Source organism: Dryas octopetala, chromosome 1 (assembly GCF_963921425.1).
Source record: "Dryas octopetala chromosome 1, drDryOcto1.1, whole genome shotgun sequence".
NCBI classification, from domain to species: domain Eukaryota; kingdom Viridiplantae; phylum Streptophyta; class Magnoliopsida; order Rosales; family Rosaceae; genus Dryas; species Dryas octopetala.
The window spans coordinates 7,435,336-7,454,643 of record NC_141366.1 but is presented as its reverse complement, the minus strand read 5'-3'; the positions used below and the strand labels follow the sequence as shown (position 1 = coordinate 7,454,643).

Below are 19,308 nucleotides of genomic sequence, written 5' to 3'. Positions count from 1 at the left end.
GAGGCATGAGTCATGACTCTATACGCGAGAATATTATTAAGTAATAATTGGAGTAATTTGGACTTTTGGAGAGACTTGGGGTCTATCATCGGTGGACCAGAAAATTATTTTATTGTGACTACGTGTCATTGTAGATCAGCGGCCGTAGCTTTTTCTCTTTTTCTTTTTAGGTCTGCAGTATTAGCAATATAAGTAAAAAGTTCGGACTTGGACTAGTATTAGCCTGGATCGAAAAGTAGTTATTTCGCTGTAGTCTCTCTTCAATAAATTAATTAAATATTTCACAAAATAAATTCTTTATTAATATATATATATAATTTTTTTTTTCAATTGTTGGAATAGCCCAATTAAAAAGCCCATAGAATTACAGAATTACTTCCTTACACCCAACTACTCAAGTTCATGACATTTTATATTTGTAAGACAGAGATTTACATTCTTAAATATGAAATACTCTCAACATTTTTTTGAAATTAGACATTAAAAGAGTGTTGGCAAAAAAAAAAGACATTTAAAAGAGTGACATTAATTTACTAATTTTCAAATATTAGTGATTTCTTAAATGTTTATATTTAATACTCTCACTATGTCATGTGAGTTTAGACGGTGTGAGTTTAAGCTATTTTCCTTCCTAGAGGGCACGGAAGTTTTTCTGAAAAAAAAAAAAAAAAAAAAAAAACAGCCAAACCACCCTGAAATTCGTGGAAAATAAATAAACTCCTGTCTTTTTTTTTCTTTTTCCTTTTTTTTTTAATCTAGGAATGGGCAATTCGAAGTTGGTAATTGTTGTATCATTGACACGCAGCAATGCAGTCTGCTCTTATACACATGAAAGAAACGAAAAATGAAATTTCAATTTTTGCATCGTGATTTCTTTTTTAACCCTTTTTGCAGGAAAATTTTACAATTTTCCAAACACAGACAGAGACCAAATTGTTGTCGAAAGAAAAATTATTGCAGAAACAATGCCTTAAAAGTTGGCTCGTAAACATATAACATTTGAGCCATTGCACTTGGGGAAGCACATGCATAAGCATTTAAATCTCATTGTTGGTTCACACTGGACAATCTATATTCCTAGGATTTTCCATTGCCTAAACTCACATAACAGGATATGGTGGTGATCTGAAGCACCAGGTCATCCTTTAAGTTTTGCCATGTATGAATTTCACGTAAGACCCATTTATTGCCAGATCCTAGTCCCCAGAAAACATTTACAAAATAGCAGTGACACCTTAGAATCTCCTGTGTCTATCACCCTCATTATATAAAGCCACTGGAAAAATTACAGTTTTTGAAGGGTAGAAGCTAAATTACAAAAACTAGAGACCATAGTAAGATTGGTATGAAACTTCATCATTAAACCCGAGAGACAGTTTTCCTACATGTCAGCATGGTCCCAATCAATTGATCTGTCTTCAAAACCATATTCTGACTGCTGAAGCCTACTCCTAGCCAACCTGCCCATCACAGCAAGACCTGGAGGAAACAAATTATTTAGACTTGGATCAAATTTTCAAAGCAGATAGGAACATTCAGTCATGAACCTATTAAGATATCCCGAACCACAACATTTCTAGGCAAAAAGAATCAAAAGCAGATGATGAATCACTATGCAATTAATCATAAAGGACTCCTCCCTCCAAAAATTAAAAAAAAAAAAAAAAAACTACATTTTTGAGGAAGAAAAATGAAACCAGACAAAAGAATGGGAAGAATTAAGATACATGAAAACTTTTTCACATTTATGCATCCATTAAGATCACGTGCGGAACTAATGTGGGTCAAGTAATGCAACAGGAGTCACACAGTACCTTCAATCATTCTGTAGAGAGCTGACCACCACCCATCTCTAGAGATCTGGTATTGATCAAGAGACTCTTCAATCGCCTTATCATGCTTCCCTTCCAAAACTCCTCGAAGAGTTATCACTGCATCCTTCGTCTTCTTGAGGATACTGTTTTCATCTTCGATTTCCAACCGTTGAAGGTCATTCTGTGATGAAGTGAGGGTAACAGCAACAGCAAACTGGGCAGCCGCAGCCCAGCGAGAAGAGGCCACCCATCTCCTCTGTCCATCAAGTTGCTTGTTCTCTTCTCTCCCTGACCTGTTTTCTCCTTCCCCTCCAAGTACCAAGCTTCGTAAATATTGAGCATTTGCTGAGCCTGTACTTTGTACCATTTTGGAGAAAGCGCTTCCTTCATTTGACAACAGGTGCTCTGGAGTATCATATTCTCGGACCTGGGAAACAGAAATTTTGCTATCAACAAAAGAATGAATCAAAATCTCATGCAGATCCCCAAGATTCAAATTTGCAGTACGGATCCTTTAGAGATAGAAAAGTTCATAATCTCTTCATGATGGTATTTCTCCTAAGATATCAACAGAAAAGCATTGAGCTTGAAGAACTCTGAATTGAAGCATACCCGACCAGCATCAAGCAAAAGGATTCGGTCACAGTCAATGATGGTATTTAGACGATGAGCAATAATGAGCATTGTACAGGATTTAAATTCTTCACGAATAGTTTTTTGAATAAGAGCATCAGTTCTGACATCAACAGCTGCAGTTGCTTCATCAAGAACGAGTATTTTTGACCTCCGCAACAGCGCTCGAGCAAGACTTAATAGTTGCCGCTGTCCAACACTGAAATTCTCGCCTGCCTCCGAGACCTAGACATATCACAAGGAAGGTTACTTTAGAGATGAGGGTACTATTTTAATTAGGGTATCAATGAGGAAGAACCTATTGTAATTAGGGAATCAATGGCAGTCCAAACCAAATGGATTACTGAATATATGGGCTTCAACTCACCAAAAAATTATATGACTTCAATTATTACCCCTGAATGGCCTATTCACAATCATACCCAAGTCTATAGACATCAAGTAAAGCAAAGTTGAGCATGTACCTCAGCATCTAACCCCAAAGAATTCCTCCTGATGGCATCCTTCAAATGTGCCCTCTCTAAAGCTTCCCAGAGGTCAGCATCATTATGTTCTTGAAAAGGATCAAGATTAAATCTCACAGTTCCTAGGAAAAATAGAACAAGAGGACCATTAGAATAAAATGCTATACAAATATATTGTCAACTAAAACATATCAACTTTGAAAGGGAAGAATTTCTTATTGCTCCGGACTAATATTATAGCTTCTTGGGGCAACGTGACAGTTGGAAGGTAAGCTGCATATGCTAATAATGAGTAATAATCACTAAGGAAAACACAAACTTCAGAAATGCAGTGTTGTTTACATGAATCCAAGAAGAAGTTATTGTCAATCAAATTTGCGGAATTTAAGCCATTCATGCACTGAATACCGATCCCATTCATGCCCTGCAAATAGCAGGGCCATGCATTCAGTGGATGGAAAATTGGGATTGGACCATTATATCTGATGCAGCTGCACATAGCATTCCTCATCCAGGAACTACATGTGGTTTCTCTTGTAGTCCTTTTTCGTATATATCATAAATTTTCACTTTTTATACCAACTAGCTTGTGGTCTAGCGGTATTTCTCTTCCCAATTTTGGAAAAGGTCCCAAGTTCGAATCCTCCTCCCCAAAGATAAATTTTCAGTTTTTATACCTCTCAAAGAATAAACTACTTATAAATAGTTGATGCTAAATTCAACTTTTCTTATTCTCTAAGATTTAGTGTTCCTACATTAATTCTTCACTACTGTAATTGTTTGTGCAATTATTGTATCTTGTCTACTGCGTCATCACATCTAATCAAAGAAAAGGATAAACAACAGAATCAACTATAATCCCAACTAAAACAATGACTAGAATTGTGTACCTGAAAAAAGAACTGGTGACTGCGGTATAATACCAAGAACTTTCCGTAGATCTGTTAGTCCAAACTTAGCGATATCACAATCATCAATCAGAATCCTTCCTCTTTCTAGTTCAACAATCCGGAATAAAGCATTCAGCATGCTGGACTTCCCTGCCCCAGTCCTTCCAACAATTCCGACCTTGGCACTTGGAGAAACAGCAAAAGACAACTCATGCAAAACTGGAGGAAGTTCAGGTCTATAACGTAGAACAACATCCTCAAACTTAATAGATCCAGATGAAGGCCATCCTGGAGGGGGCCGGTTGCCCTCAATTATAGCTGGAGCCTCTGAAGGCAAATCTATGTATGTACCAGCCCGCTCAACAGCATTTAAGCTATTCTCAGCCAGACTTGCAAGTCTCAGTACACCAGTCATTAAACTTGTAATATTAAGCGCATAACTAAGAAGGAGACCCATAGTGGATGCAAATTCCTTCTGGTTCTCTGCCCTTCCATTCTGCAAAACAGCAAAGGTAGCTGTAAACCATATCATGAGGCCTCCCAATGTCTCCAAACGGATTCCAAGCCAGCGGTTTCCACTCATGTTCACCAGTGTGAATCTGATATTATTGTCCACAGATTTTCCATTAACGTCTGCCATCCGATCATAAGCCTGATATGCACGTATAGTTGACATGCCATTTAATGCTTCTCCAAATTGTGCATAAACAGGGGATCTGCTTATGGAGTCCAAACGCTTCACTTCACGGGCCATGCTCTACCCCAAGAAGAAAAAAAATATAGATGATATTAGAAAAATACAAACTTCAAGTCCCAAAAGTATGTCAAACATGAAATCAGTGGATGATTTGACATACCTGATAGTATAGATAGGCAGCATAAAATAAAACCAAAAGGGGCAGAATGGCCCACAAGGACATAGTGCTCACAATCCCTATCAAGACGAAAGTAGAAAAGAGCTGAGACACTTGTCCCAGAAACATATTAACAAATGGAGCAACATTCCGATCAATGTCTCCAAGATCCTTCGCAAACCTATTGATGATCCGTCCAAGGGGATTGGTGTGGAAGAAGACCATTGGAGCTCTTAATATGGAGCCAAGCATGGCATCATGCAACCTCCTGGCAGCATAAAGACTAGAAATAATCAACCAATAAGAGTTTAGCAGTGTCACCATAACCTGAAACCAAGAAATGTAATAGCAATATCATCACAATATTCATGGTAAAAGTACTTCAAGCTTCTCAGAATAATGAGAAAATAACAAGCTACTCTATACAAGACACAATGCAACGTTTCCCATGAAATAGTTGATAGAAACTTGTACACCAAACCTTAAACCAATCCATTTTTAACTGTAACCTATTCTTACCTGACCAAATGATAGAACTGCATATATTAGATTGTAGAAACCAGGGTCATATTTCCCTGTTATGCCTTGATCAGTCCAATGACTCAACCATGTGCTACTTGAAACTCGTAGAATCTCAGTTAAAAAATAGCATGAAAAGAGTATGATAACCACCCACAAGCCTCCCAACGCATTCTTATACCTGGACAAAAAGAAAATTACACATTTAAAGAATGTCATGTCAAGAAAATGCTGTACAAAGAGAGCAAACAGATAATTTCATCATACAGGTAGGAGTTTGGAAGACTGCCAATTTAGAGCATAATGCCATGCAATATTCGCTACTTTTACCGAAGGTCAACTGCAAATTTATAGCAAAGCATTCTTATACATCTACTGTTATGTAATAGCAATGCATCTATTTGCGAAGGTCAACTGTGATTATAGGTGTAAATTATAATTAATTTAAAGTTCTTTTTTTGTAATATAATTAATTTAAAGTTCAGATTGCTTAGGACTATATGGTTTATCTATTCCTCTTGTAGGAACAAATTTGTCTTCTTGTATGTTATTGATATCAATCAGAATCAGAAAGGAGAAGTTGCACATATGTGGCGATACAATTGGAAGCATGAAGATAATGTGACATTTACCTCACCAAAACATTCCAACTGACAACACCTGTTTCCCGTTCTTCTTGTTTGATAAGAACAGATTTTCCTTCTTTTCGTTTATTCGCATGGCTTTCATTTTTTGGCATATTATTAACCACCCCATTGGCAATAGGTTTTGAAGAGGCATTGTTATGATCACTTGTTTCACCATTCTGATCAATGGTTTCACTATCTTCTTTTTCTTCCACATACTCTTCCATCTTTCCCGCATTTTCCATTAGCTTTTTGAACAGCATGCCATTATTGGAAAGCTCCTCAAATGTTCCCTCTTCTTTCACCATACCTTCATGGACCAGTATGATTCTATCAACTTGTGAAAGAAAATGCAGCTGATTTGTAACAAGAACCCTGGTTTTCCCTCTTAATTCTCCCCTGATGCATTTATCAAAAACCTGGATGATAAATAGCACAAATAAGACAAGTATAAAAAAGGACAAATTTTTTGGCCATATACAAAGAACAATTTAAAAGCAACTTTCAGAAGCAAGAGATAGTGCATGTAAGTAAAGTGTTAGATATAACCTAGTTAAAAAGGAAAACACACACACACAAAAGAAAAGATATGTGCATTTATTTATTTGGTATCCCTCTAAAGAAGTTTTCATAGGCTTTATCATAGGCATATGAGAAAGAATTTACAACGATACTAGTAGTTTCAACTGGATTAACTCATGAATTTATCAAAAAGTATATACTGATCTGCAAACACAAATGCATAAATAAAGGCATGTCTAATTATCTGAAATACTGCACAGTTGACCTAAAAATTGTTTGCAGAAACACATGAGGACATGCTAACCAACATGATCACATATTAAATGTTATGCTTAGGAGTAGAATGTAGAAGCAACATGGATAACTGCTTCTAAAGTGAAACCACTAGAGTTAGATAAGAAACAATAACCTGTCGAGCCACATGAGCATCCAGAGCACTCAAGGGATCATCAAAAATATAGACATCAGAATTAGAGTAGACAGCCCTAGCCATAGAGACTCTTTGCTTCTGCCCACCACTAATATTCACTCCTCTTTCACCAATCTCGGTCAGATCACCACCCTAATTATTCAGCATGTGAGACGAGTGAGAAATTTAGGCCCATAAATTGTTAGGTAACATGGGAAGTTTGCACAATGTACTATAGGGAATAGCAGCAAAATAAAAATTTCTAAGAGCACTTACATGCAATAAGTCAAGGTCATGCCGCAATGCAGTCACATCAATTGCTTTCTCATATCTTGCAGATTCAAAGAAAGATCCAAATAAAATGTTGTCACGTACCTGCAAACATAAACTCTAAAAGTCACAATTTGCACAAACAAGTAGATTGCATTGTAATTAATTTAATACCCAAGGTTTAACTACATCCAAGACAACTAGAACAAGTACCAGTCATGCCAGGAAGTTTCCAATCTCATGGTTCTTTAGATCATTAAATTCAAACAAATTCTTTTTTTCAGAAGAAACAAAAATTTTATTCAAAAAAATACTTATTTGAAAGACATAAATACAATAGATAGGCATGCTGCCACTTACAGATGCGTTAAAAATCCATGAAACTTGGGGAACATAAGCAACCATTCCTCTCATTACAACACTCGTGTCTGCTACTGGAGGAAGCTCCCCTATCATTGCAGAAATAAGTGATGTCTTTCCTTCACCAGTACTGCCAACAATTGCTACCAAGCACCCAACAGGGATATCCAAATTAATATTTGACAGTGCGGGCCTCTCTGCCTGAAGGAAAAGCATATAAATATTTCAAGGGCTGTTTTCACAGAGAAAATGCAAAACGAAATAACACGATTTTTTAATATTCCCAAGTATAAGCAAGCCATGTCATTACTAAGAAACAATTCATGACAACACCAGGATTCCAGGCCTGGTAAAACAGAAGGCATCATTGAGACCTTTGAATCCCAAGAAAAGTGTCCATTCTTAATTGAGATGGCTGGCAGTCCTGGATCAAGAGGAGGATTTGGCAGAAGGACTCTCTCTTCAGCCAAAAGTAGCTCCTCGAGGCGCTTTAAGGATACATTAGCATTAACCACCTGTCAAATTGAAGGAACATTAGAAGTAGAAGAAACCATGCAAGCAGTTTCACAAAGTCAGTACACAAACAACATTTTTTTTATTATTTAATAAGGAAGATGAAAATAAAACAGTGTTCTTAATGCTTAAGATGCCAAAATATTGCCAAATAGGCTATTCAGAGCATTGGCAATAATTTTTTGACACAAAAGAACTAACAGGATTTTAAAATACTGAAATATTCTTGCATATACATAACCCAAAAATTTGAATTGTCTTCTATAAAAACCCAAATTTTGAACCACAATCAATGTCTAAGAGAAAAAATATCTGGGTATTCGGGCCAACAAGGTCTGCCTGTGATGGACTCCTTGTCCATCCTTGTTGTTTTTCTTCTTTTTTAACAAAATCTTGTGCTTCTTACCCAAAAGAAAAAATAAAAAACTTCTTTTTTAATAAAAGTTTATGTTTCTTATCCAAAAAAACAAATACAATCCACTGAAACTAACACAAGATCATACTCATTCTAAAACTATGAAAGCCATAGTACCAAAATTAAAATACTATAAGAAATACAAAAATTTTCTTTATTGGAGATTAATAGATAATTATCTTCCTAAAATCTCTCCATTCATGGAACCTGAGCAATTTTTTTTTATTTTATAGGAAACGAGAAACTTTCATTAAAAGCAAACAGAATACAAACAAAGGTGGAACCTGAGCAATATAAGCTACTATTCATACAAAATAAGCAGTAAACAATGACAATAATTATCCATCCTCTCGACATGCTAAAATGTAATGTAAAATATAACAGCAGTAATGAGGCTATAACAGGTACATGACTAAGAAAGAAGCCGGAACCTGGGTTATTATATTAGGAAGCATGAATAGGGGAAATCGAAGCACAGCAAATAGAGAGAGTGATGTAAATGCCCTTGCAGGTGTAAGATCCCCCCCAAGCAATGTGAACAATCCAAATGAAATCACAGTGACTATAACTGGGATGCTATTTAGTAAAAATCCATTACACTGCAAAACAAGGGAAAGAGTCAGGGAAAACAAAAGCTACAAATGTTGATGCAGTTAACTTTATTAACATCTATATTGATGAATCTGAATATATGCACATAAATCAGAAAAACTTGACAGGTCATGATTAATATAACATCATGCAAAATATATACTTTAGTAAACAACTGTGGTATTCTGATGGGATGTCAAAACTATATGACATCAAAAGAGGTTTTCTTTTATAAAAAAACAGGAACTTCTATAAAAGAGATATTAGAAGGTCATATATTACACAACAATTATATAAGTAACATCATAACCTCATGCTAGTACTTTATGCATTGTTCATATGGTAAGAAAGAAATTTCAGAAAAAGTTCAACGCCATACCGCTCCTAGTAGTGATGCTTTTCGAAACCAGAACAGTTCCTCAGTTCGAACACTTTGTACCTTGGATTGGAAACTACTCTCCCATGCATAACATCTGAGCAATTTGAAAAATAGACAATGAAAACAGTCAATATAAGTCCCCTAACATAAAGTAGGCATATCACCAGAATTAAGTCATACTTCACAGTGTCCATTGCAGCCAAAATTTCATTCATGAGGCCAATTCTCTTGTCTGTACGTTGCAACCCCTCCTTAGACAATTTCTTCATTTTGCTTATCACAAATGTCTGTTCCAAGTAAATCACAAAGATCAAAACAAATCAAATTGATAGGAGATATAAACATATATAAGATGCACATACATAAAACAAAATTAATGCAGTTACTGGTCACTAGTCATCACACACAGACACACAACTAATGTGATATTAATGTAGTTACTAGTCAGAATTCTTTCATTTTTAAGTATAATTGGTGTGATATTAATGTAGTTTTTAATGTAAAATGAAAAAACAAATGAAGTAACTCTTTTACCTGTAGGGGGAACAGAAAAACTAACATAACTGAACCAAGTAGTGAAGCAACGCCCAACTGCTGATAAAGGAGAACCATGGAGATAGTGATCCGAAATGGAGCTGACCACAAAGTGTGAAGAGATTGGGATATTTGCTGTGCAAGGAAACAACAAAAATTAACCATTAAGGCACTTCTGCAAATATTTAGAGAGCCAAATGTGCTTCTAATCCCAAAAAAAATAAAAAAAGAATAAAATCATATAAAATAAAACAAAGGAAAAACACATTACATCAAGTTAAATCATTAGTGCATTACTGCATTCCTATTTGTTTGTCATTGCCTGTGTATAATTTGAAAAAGATGAGATAAGCCCAAACCTCCTTTTGGGTAACTAATCTTGAGTAGACAATAAGTCCAGAGAAAGAAAAATAACATCTTATGTTCTGTGATAAAGTTTCCAGATAAGTGTGGCTCCAATCGCTTATTCAGGGCTTTTACTATCGTCTGATAGGAAACAAACCAGGAAGTTGCAATATTAATCTGTAATTAGATAATTGATTTTCACACATCATCATTAATAAAAATGTATTTCATAATCACAATTTTTGGTATCATCTTTTAGTAGTCAATTTACTAAAAGATATATTGTAACTCTTTACTCTATTCCTCTCTGTAACTTAAATTGCTCCACCTAATAGTTTCTCATCCACCTCCAATATAAACAGCTCTTGTTCCACCTTTAAATCTTTGGTCACATGCCTATAATTTAGTTTCTCTCACATCTCCATTTTTTTCTCCCCACACATTCAGTGGTCTGAAAGCATAGACATAAATCTAAACTGTGTTTAACTAGATATATACATAATCTACACAGTTAGCAATACTATTATCAGAAAATATTTTACACGGCAGTATGTTGACTATTAAATGGAGATACTTATTAGGATTAATAAATTTTTGTCTTCAAAAGATGATTCTGAGGCTAATCATTATATGTATACACACACACACAAGGAAAAATGGGAAGAGAGTGTGCCTGAAGTGCTTCAGCATCAGTTGTCATCAAGTTGGTTATTTTCCCAGATGCAAACTTCTTTCGAGCTTCATGAGTAAGCCTTAAAGATTTCCGAAATACAGCAGCAACCTACAAGAAGAAGAGAAAAGAATCACACTTTGCATTTAGATATTACAAGATCATTAACAAATTTTGCATACCTTGATAAATTTATGAGTTCAATAATTTCCAGCACAAATAGACAAGCCAGAAGACCATACTACTTGCTAAACCCCGTATCATAAAACACTAAAACCGATACCCCCAGTCCATACATATTAGGAAAGTAACAAGACCATAACCCACTCAATGATTTTATTAACCAGCTAAATGTCCCAATGCCCCAATATATAACATACTAAGGTTAAATTTGAGTTTGGCATTTTCGGCTTCTAACCGAAACTTTGCCCAAACAAAAATCGGCACCACCTCTAGACATCACTAAGCATAAGAATCTCCTGTTAACTTTCAAGTTTCAACCCTCACCCACCCCAGACTAAGTAAAAGGACCTACAAACCGATGGACTTGTGTTCATCGCTATTTGTCAACGACATTGCATGAATTAAATATTATAAACATGTTAAAAGACACAAAGACAAATAAGAATAAGCTTAATAGCATCAAAATGGGGTTGGTAAAACATAAAAGGGGGGAAAACAAAATACCAAGGTTGACCGTAGCCGGAAACCAACTCGCATGACATTTTGAAAATACTGAGCTTCACATAAGACCCCAAAAACCTGTAAGCAAACAACACCAATCAGATATCGCAACAGCTTCATTTGCCAATTCCAGATTGATAAAGAAAATGCTGCAGAATGAGGACATGCGAATCGCAGTTCAGTAACAAGAATAAATATTTAAATAATGCATCACAGCAGAAGCACGTAGCTACTAATGTAAGTATCGACATCCAAACATATGATGATAAACAACAAGAATCTCCAAAAGTAAGTCCACTGTACTACAGAAGCACCACATGAACCTGCTTTAGGTATCTGTCATTATTTGTAGATATAAGGTGAGATATAAAGTTTTTTTTTTCCTATCAAAAGAAAAGGGTGAGAGAGAAGCTACAAGACAAGCACTAGATCGTTTCTCACAAACACAAGGATATAATTTTCCTTCTATAGCAATCTTTCTTCAATACCAACATAATCAAAATATTAAAAGAAGCATTGGCAAACACATGAAACCGCTTAACTCTGTAAACACAGGAATTTGCATCTGTGGTATTATTTGAAGATATTTACAGTGAGACAGAAGACAAGCTCTAGATAATTTCCCTCACAAAGAAACAGATAAAAATTTCTGTCTAAGCATCTTTCTCTACCAACATAATTAAAAGACTAAAGCAAGCACTCAATACATAGCAAATAGTCTTTGGGTCTAGTGGCACATCCTACCCTTAAAAATAAGGATGTAGGATAAGGTCTGAGGTGTGTTTCTGTAATTTTCCTAGAAGAAAGGGAACTTTGAAAAAAGGGGGAGCAGGTTATAATAGGTAAGTAATTATTGCCAATTCACCAAGCAGGGTAATTGCATCATCCCTTGAAATTGTCCAAAGCTGCAAACCTATGCAAGTATATGCAATAGTAAAGACTACCTATGCAAAATAATCTGTGCTTTGGCACATATAAATAACATAAAGATAAAACAGAGAATTTGTATCGTACCACTCCAACAAATATTGAGAAGGCATAGATGTAACCAATCCATGCTGGATCTCCTCGTTGCATAGACTGCAGACAATTTAAGAAATATTTAAATTAAGTTCTCTAGAAGAAGGATTATGACAATTACAATCATGGATCATTTTACAAGACTATGATACACTGCTTCTGAGTTCAGAGCTATGCATGAATTATGTCACAATAGCAGCATTCTTAATAAAAATATAACAAAAGTAAATAATGCATTATGACCAGTATCCACATTATGAAAACATAAAATAAAAAATTGGGTAGTAAGACCTGACATAAGAGCGACTACAATTTCGGATTATTAAGGTCGTGCAAATGATAGTTGTTATCCTTGTTTCCTTTATTTCTTATATGGAAACCTCAAAATGGTAATCAGTGTTCAAATAATGCCATGTTCATTATGACAAATACGTAGAGTGCAGGCATGCTGGACAAGCACTCACAGCCACAATCACCAATACCTATCCCTACTGAGTTGGAAAATGCAAAACTGAGTACTGTATATGTAGAATGTGACAATGGAAACATAAAGAAATGTTTGGGTATATAGCCACTGAGGTATAGGAATAAACACAAACCTGCAAGAGCTGATTCAAAATAAGTGGCCCCACAAATTGGGAAAGATCATTGCCAATCTACAAGTTGTCAACAAAACAATAAAATAAGTTATGTAACACAACATATCCAATCTTACCAAGCATTTCTGAACAAGCTACAAAACTTTTCAGACAACAGAAAAACTAATAACTCTTCGTATCTAGAAATCAGTTTTCCTAACAATGTGCATTCGAATGGCAAGAAATCCCTCTCAAAGGGAAATGGCCCCAGATTTTCTAGAGTTGAGAAAAAAAAAAAAAACTACCAGAAATAACAGAAATGTCTCCCCAATCAGGCTGAACTGATGTATGTTATTAAGGGGTGAACAAGGGGTTTATTTCCACGAGCATCTCCCTCATGGTTGGATTCGATTCTCACTACACCACTCCCCCACCGCAAATGAATTATCTAGTGCATGGTTAGCAACGACCGGGAAGCTCCCCTCCCCCTCTCCCAATCAAACTGAACTGATGTATGCTAAAATCTGGCAAACTAAGTTGTTTTCAACATTCTAATCATGGAATTAGAAACTAAATTATCACCATTGAAAATTTTCTGGTATTAATCAGAGGAATCATAAATGGAATCATGGAACTCACTGACAGAGGGACCAGCATGTATGCTAAATTGAAAAACCAACACAACAGTTTTGTTGTTTACCAAACATATACCATTTTTATTAAATAAAATAAAAGTGTAATGTAGTTTGCATATTATTACATGTTTCATGTGCGTAGATTTGTGCTATGATTTATAACAACAAGAAAAAAAAAAACCAACAGTCACATCTAGAGAACAAGCTAATTACCTTCCAAAAGCCTCCCCACCAGAACCTATTAAAAGCACAAATAAAATATGAATGAGATGCACGTACATAGAAATGCACGGGAAACACAATGCTATAAGGACAAGAAAGTGTAAAATGATTCATATGTCAGCTATGGGTCTTGATGAATTACCTTCCGCCAAGGCTACTGTTCAACGCTCTTAAAAGCCATGGTTTAGGCTTTTGAGATTCCTTAGCCCAACATCTTTGAAACCTAGAAAGCCAGTTAAAAAATTATTATGCAAACTGTGATGTATTAGTTTAAGTGGGAACCAATGTTTGAAAAGAACAAGCACGCACTTATTGTTCAGTGTTTCAGTCTGATCCCAAGTATCCAATTTCCAGACATCTTTCTCTGTGAGGGGTCTTTGATAGCCTAGCTTCATAAGGGGATTCATCCATGAAAATAATGTTCCTGGTAAAAACACAAAATCAAAATATGAGTTGAGAAATCAGCCATAGAAAGAGGGTTTGCTGCAGACTGCAGTCTTGAGAATACTATGAACGGTCTTGGATCCTTGGTCTTTGCATCATAAAAAATTAATAGCAACAAGCAAAATATAAGGTGAAGAAGAAGAGAGCTGGAGTGATACTAACTGCTGATATCTTTTCTCCAAGAAAAAAAAAAACTAGACGGAATTTATTTAAATGGATTCTAATCAAAGTTATTTACCATAAAACAGTAGTAATAAAGCATTTAGCACAGAAGGACAAACAACAGCTGAAATCACCTTTAGCAAGCACATTTTATGATGGTTCAACAGACCATAATAAAGTTGAATGTCTAAAAGAGTTTGATTCGGTAATAATATCGGTGTCTTTGTCAACACTGAATTCACTACAGATTTTCTAATGCCAAGCATTAAGGTCATCACATTTTTATGCATACTTGAAAATATGTTGGCATGCCTCTCCGGACATATTTGCTCTCCTCCAGGAAGTTCTTCATATGCACCATCATCAATTGATTCAGTCCGGATTGGAGTATAACCAGGGTAAGTAACCAAATTTGGAACATAAACAAGCAAAAGTATTCCAAATAAACCCTACATCAGAATGAAAATATATATCAAAAACAAATTGGCATTAGATTTGCAGTCTAATTAAAGATAAATAACAAGCTCTATATATCGAACAATACTAGTGTGTCCCACCTTTTTATCTTAAACATACTTGGCCATCTGTTTGTATTTAATATACATGTGGACATATGTATACTAAACCACACATGTATGCACCCCATATCTTATGCCTCCTCCCTTTAATTATTTCGGGTAAATTTACAATAGTTCAAAGAGAAATGGGTAGGTAATAGCTTTTTTACAGGACAGTGCTGGATGACCAGGCAAATTTGACTTTCCTTAATATAACACTAAATTTTAAGAAGGTTCAATAGATAATTGCATTATTCAATGTGTCCAACCATAAGGAAAGTTCTATTATTCAATTGCATTATTCAATATGTATATCATATATAATTATATACTTACCGGAGAAAAAAATATTTCATCAGACAAATATGTGTGTGTGCAGAGGAAGAAAACCACTTGCTTGACACGGATTGATGCAGGAGCATCTGCTAGGGTTTCCAAGATTTTTTTTTTTTTTTTTAGTAACTTTCTATTTTTTGTTCCTAGTTGGATTTAGAGCCTAGTTTCCTGATTTCATTAGGTCGTTAAGGTAATTTTACTTTAATGTTTTCCTAGTTAGCTCAGGTTTATTGTTTTCCTAGTCAATTGAGGAATATGTTTTCCTATATAAATTTAAACTTAAGGTTGTAATAGACAGTTTTTTTTATCAATTGTACACAGAGTTTAATGATTTTAGAGTCTCTTGGGTCTACAAAAGCATAACCAGTGACAACTACAGTTAAAAAGAAAGCAAGCCAACAAACCTGGGCAACAACTTCACCAATGTATAAATATAGTACAGATCTGCAAGGGTTACATAGAATTGTGAGTTCATCTTGCACAACTACAAATCTCCAAAAATGTAAGAGTGAAGATTTAATATTAAAATATAAATAGTCATATCATCTTTCACAAACCTGTTGTAGAAGTCCCTTACTGAAAGAATGAGATTGAGCATCACGGCATCCCCTACTAAAGTATAAACTACCCCAAATCTAATAAACCATCGAAACTCACGGATATAGAGCTTAGTTTCCACACCAACCATGACCAGCATAGAGCACCAAGTAAGAGCCTCTATGATCAGAGAAACCATCTGTGCCAAGAAAGGATGAAACTAAATGAGAAAAGCATAACCAGTGCCAAGTCAGAAAGAGCTCCCACTACACTCAAGAAAAACTTGGGGGGGTGCATTTTTGTAGTCATTGGCCCATCCTTGAATAAAAGAAAAAAATCATTTGGCATTCAACTCATATTTGCACAAATACAAGTTGAAGCTACTGTTATCAGCACAAAACTGGAAAGGGAAGACATGACAGAATAAATCAACAAACCAACCTCAAATGGCGCAACACCAGTCTGGCCATCCAAATTCAGCACTGAAATTCCCATGATCAACCTGAACAAAGGCTCGGCAGTACAAAAACCAGCCAATAATGCCAACATATAATTATAAACTTTAGACTTCAAACAGAACCTTTGGGCTTTGAAGTCCTTCTTGATCCGCCATATTCGATAGATGCACAAACCCAGAAGAACCAAATGGGAAAAGGAGACAACTAAAGATTCAACTGCGCACGGTGTGTATGCACCAAATGCATTATCCACTGCTTTTGTCCACACCCCACTGGCCACCGGGCGACAATACCAATCCAAAGGATCAAAACCCATCTTTGATATCACCTTCTTGAAAAGAATTATTCACTTAAAGCACATCATCCATCACTCTAAGAACTTTTTAGTCACACTGTAAGCTACTCCTGCAATATGATAAGACTCAATTCAGCCTCAAGTGGAAAAACCAAGCATCCAATAAACAACAACTACTACCTCCTCCCAACCACCCCCCCCCCCCCCCCCCCCCAAGAAAACAATAAAAAAACTCTTTAAAAAGGAAATACAAAAATAGTAAAAATTCTAATTGTTTTAACTTTTTAAGCTATATCCTCCCGTCAACAGAGCCCAATGCACCAAGTTTCTATGGGTGAATAATAATTACCGAACTTTTAAATTACAACATAATGTCTTTAGCTTTATCCGCAAGCTTATGGTCCAAATTTCAAAAGAATTTGAAAAAAAAAAAATCATACATTCTCTTTTTTGGTCAAAAGAAAACACCAGCAATTAAAAAAATCCAAGAAAAAGTTCAACACTTCAACCAACAGAAAAATGTATTTCCAACAAAGAAGAGAAACAAAAATTTCCAATATGAAAAGCTTCTATTTTCTCAGTTACAAACAGTCAATATCTGACACTCTTGAGATTCTAAGCTCCTTACTTTTGTAGTACATTTCTTAGTAACCAAACACAGCACTAGACTGGAACTAACAATACAATAACAAATTTAAATCCAAACCCACATACTTTAAGGAAAAAAATAGATAACCAAACCATGTTATTATATATATGAAAAGAAAAAACAGCAATCATAAATTTCAGATTTCAAAAGGCATTCATACCTCAGAGACTTTGGTTTTACTCAAAACTAAGAAACAAAAATACAGAACAAAAGCTTCATACATGTCGGACCAGTTTAAGAATTTGCCCGATCAAAAAATATACAAACACAACCAGAAAAAAACAAATTAAAAGCCTAAAAAACTCTCCGGCATTTGGTCCCAGAAACACTGGGAGGAAAAAAGCCAAATTTTCATGGAGAAAATTGCTAACCTTTTTGCGCGCTTATTGTATTTAGTGGAGCTCTCGTGAAAGACTGAAAGTAATGGAATGAAACAAGAATTGGTTCTGTCTAAAAAACGGTATCTAATTCTTGTGGAGGTAGCCGATGACCAACTTTTTTATCTTTTAACGACCAAATGGCTATTTATAAATATTAATTAAAATAAAAAACTTCACCCAAAAATTAATTAAAATAAAAAAGGTTCGGCTCGGTTCAGTGCGTCATCACTTACGATGAGATTTTGTTGTGGTTATATTATAATAGTAGAGAATATTATAATAATAGAAAACTTACATGCAACCCAAGTATGCTATCTGCTATCTCATTCTCCTCTTCTCTCTTTGTCTCTCTTATTCTCCTTCTCTCACTTTCTTTTTCTCTCTGTCTCTCTTTAATTGGAATAATATATATCCTGTAACAAAGACAGATAAGTTATTCTCTATAATAATATGACCACAAAACATTGTAGTTCTATGAGGGTTAGTGTAGAAATTTGAGTGATTTGTTCTTGTGTGTATAATATGGAGTTGGGAGTTGGGAGTTTGGGATAAGGTGGGGGTGTGAGAAGGGTATAATTATCTTTTTGGTGAAAAGGGTTGGATAGGTGAGGTGAAGCTAAAAGCCTAAAATGGTAGTCATATGGTTAATAATTTTTTTTGGAGTTTATGACTTTGGTTAATGAATTATTTAATTATTATATTATCATATGATTTTTTTTTGTGAAAATTATCATTTGAGTATGTGCTAGAGGTCCCATATGAGAATATTTGTAATTTGCAAGTATTTGTCTTTATTTTTTAGAAGTTTCATCAAATTTACAAGGAGTTGAATGTTCATATGAAAGAAAGTAAATCATAGCGATTTTTTCTTCACATGAGTAATTTTTAAGTAAAATTGTCATATTGTCATGTCATGTTACTAATCCACTTATACCATATTTTAAAAATATAAATTAATCACTCACTAATGTTATAATATGTGGATTAGTTATATAATATGATTGTGTTATGATCACACCTAAATTTCTTGGCCCTTAATCCAAATTGTAAATTATGAACATAAAATAGCAAATGGTTAGTTATCAAATGCGGAACCAACCCTATTGTATCATCACTTTCTTCATTGACAAGAAATATAACGAAAATGCGTGCGAACTTTGACGTCATCAACAAGCATCATATCTACCAGCAGTACTCCTCACTTAAAAACAAGCAATTTGCCATGTTTTGCGTATTCATTTCCAAAACAATTGTTATAAAGCTAAAATGTTAATTTGAATCTCGGAAAGAACGATTAAATTTTAGAAACAAAATTAATACTTTTTAGTATTATCGGTCACTAAATGTTCATTTAAACCATGGAAAGAAAAATGTCTTACTCATCGTGCATATAGAAAACTATGAAATTGAATGAAAAATGCATAATAAATGAAAAGTGAGATCATAAATGCTTTTAGCTCTAATATTTAAGATCATTTATCCTTATACCGGAAGTTATAAAATCCAATTATTATTTACTAATATCATTGTAAAATAAAATAAA

At 34.9% G+C, this 19,308-nt stretch overlaps 1 protein-coding gene across 1 annotated transcript; it reads right to left on the bottom strand.

Moving 5' to 3' along the window:
• Positions 1 to 966: 966 nt before the first annotated feature.
• Positions 967 to 17,895, bottom strand: LOC147297202 (ABC transporter C family member 2-like). Its single transcript, XM_086252917.1, has 28 exons — positions 17,757 to 17,895; positions 16,425 to 16,846; positions 16,004 to 16,182; positions 15,851 to 15,890; positions 14,846 to 15,002; positions 14,257 to 14,371; positions 14,090 to 14,170; positions 13,939 to 13,963; positions 13,112 to 13,168; positions 12,507 to 12,572; positions 11,496 to 11,570; positions 10,812 to 10,919; positions 9,794 to 9,928; positions 9,440 to 9,546; positions 9,260 to 9,353; positions 8,721 to 8,888; positions 7,736 to 7,876; positions 7,362 to 7,562; positions 7,008 to 7,106; positions 6,732 to 6,884; positions 5,807 to 6,219; positions 5,175 to 5,355; positions 4,659 to 4,982; positions 3,802 to 4,558; positions 2,912 to 3,033; positions 2,427 to 2,672; positions 1,815 to 2,241; positions 967 to 1,479 (listed from the first exon to the last, which is right to left on the bottom strand). The coding sequence occupies exons 2-28, from the start codon at positions 16,755 to 16,757 to the stop codon at positions 1,382 to 1,384; spliced, it is 4,902 nt and encodes a 1,633-aa protein (XP_086109043.1). The 5' UTR covers positions 16,758 to 16,846; positions 17,757 to 17,895; the 3' UTR covers positions 967 to 1,381.
• Positions 17,896 to 19,308: the final 1,413 nt, after the last annotated feature.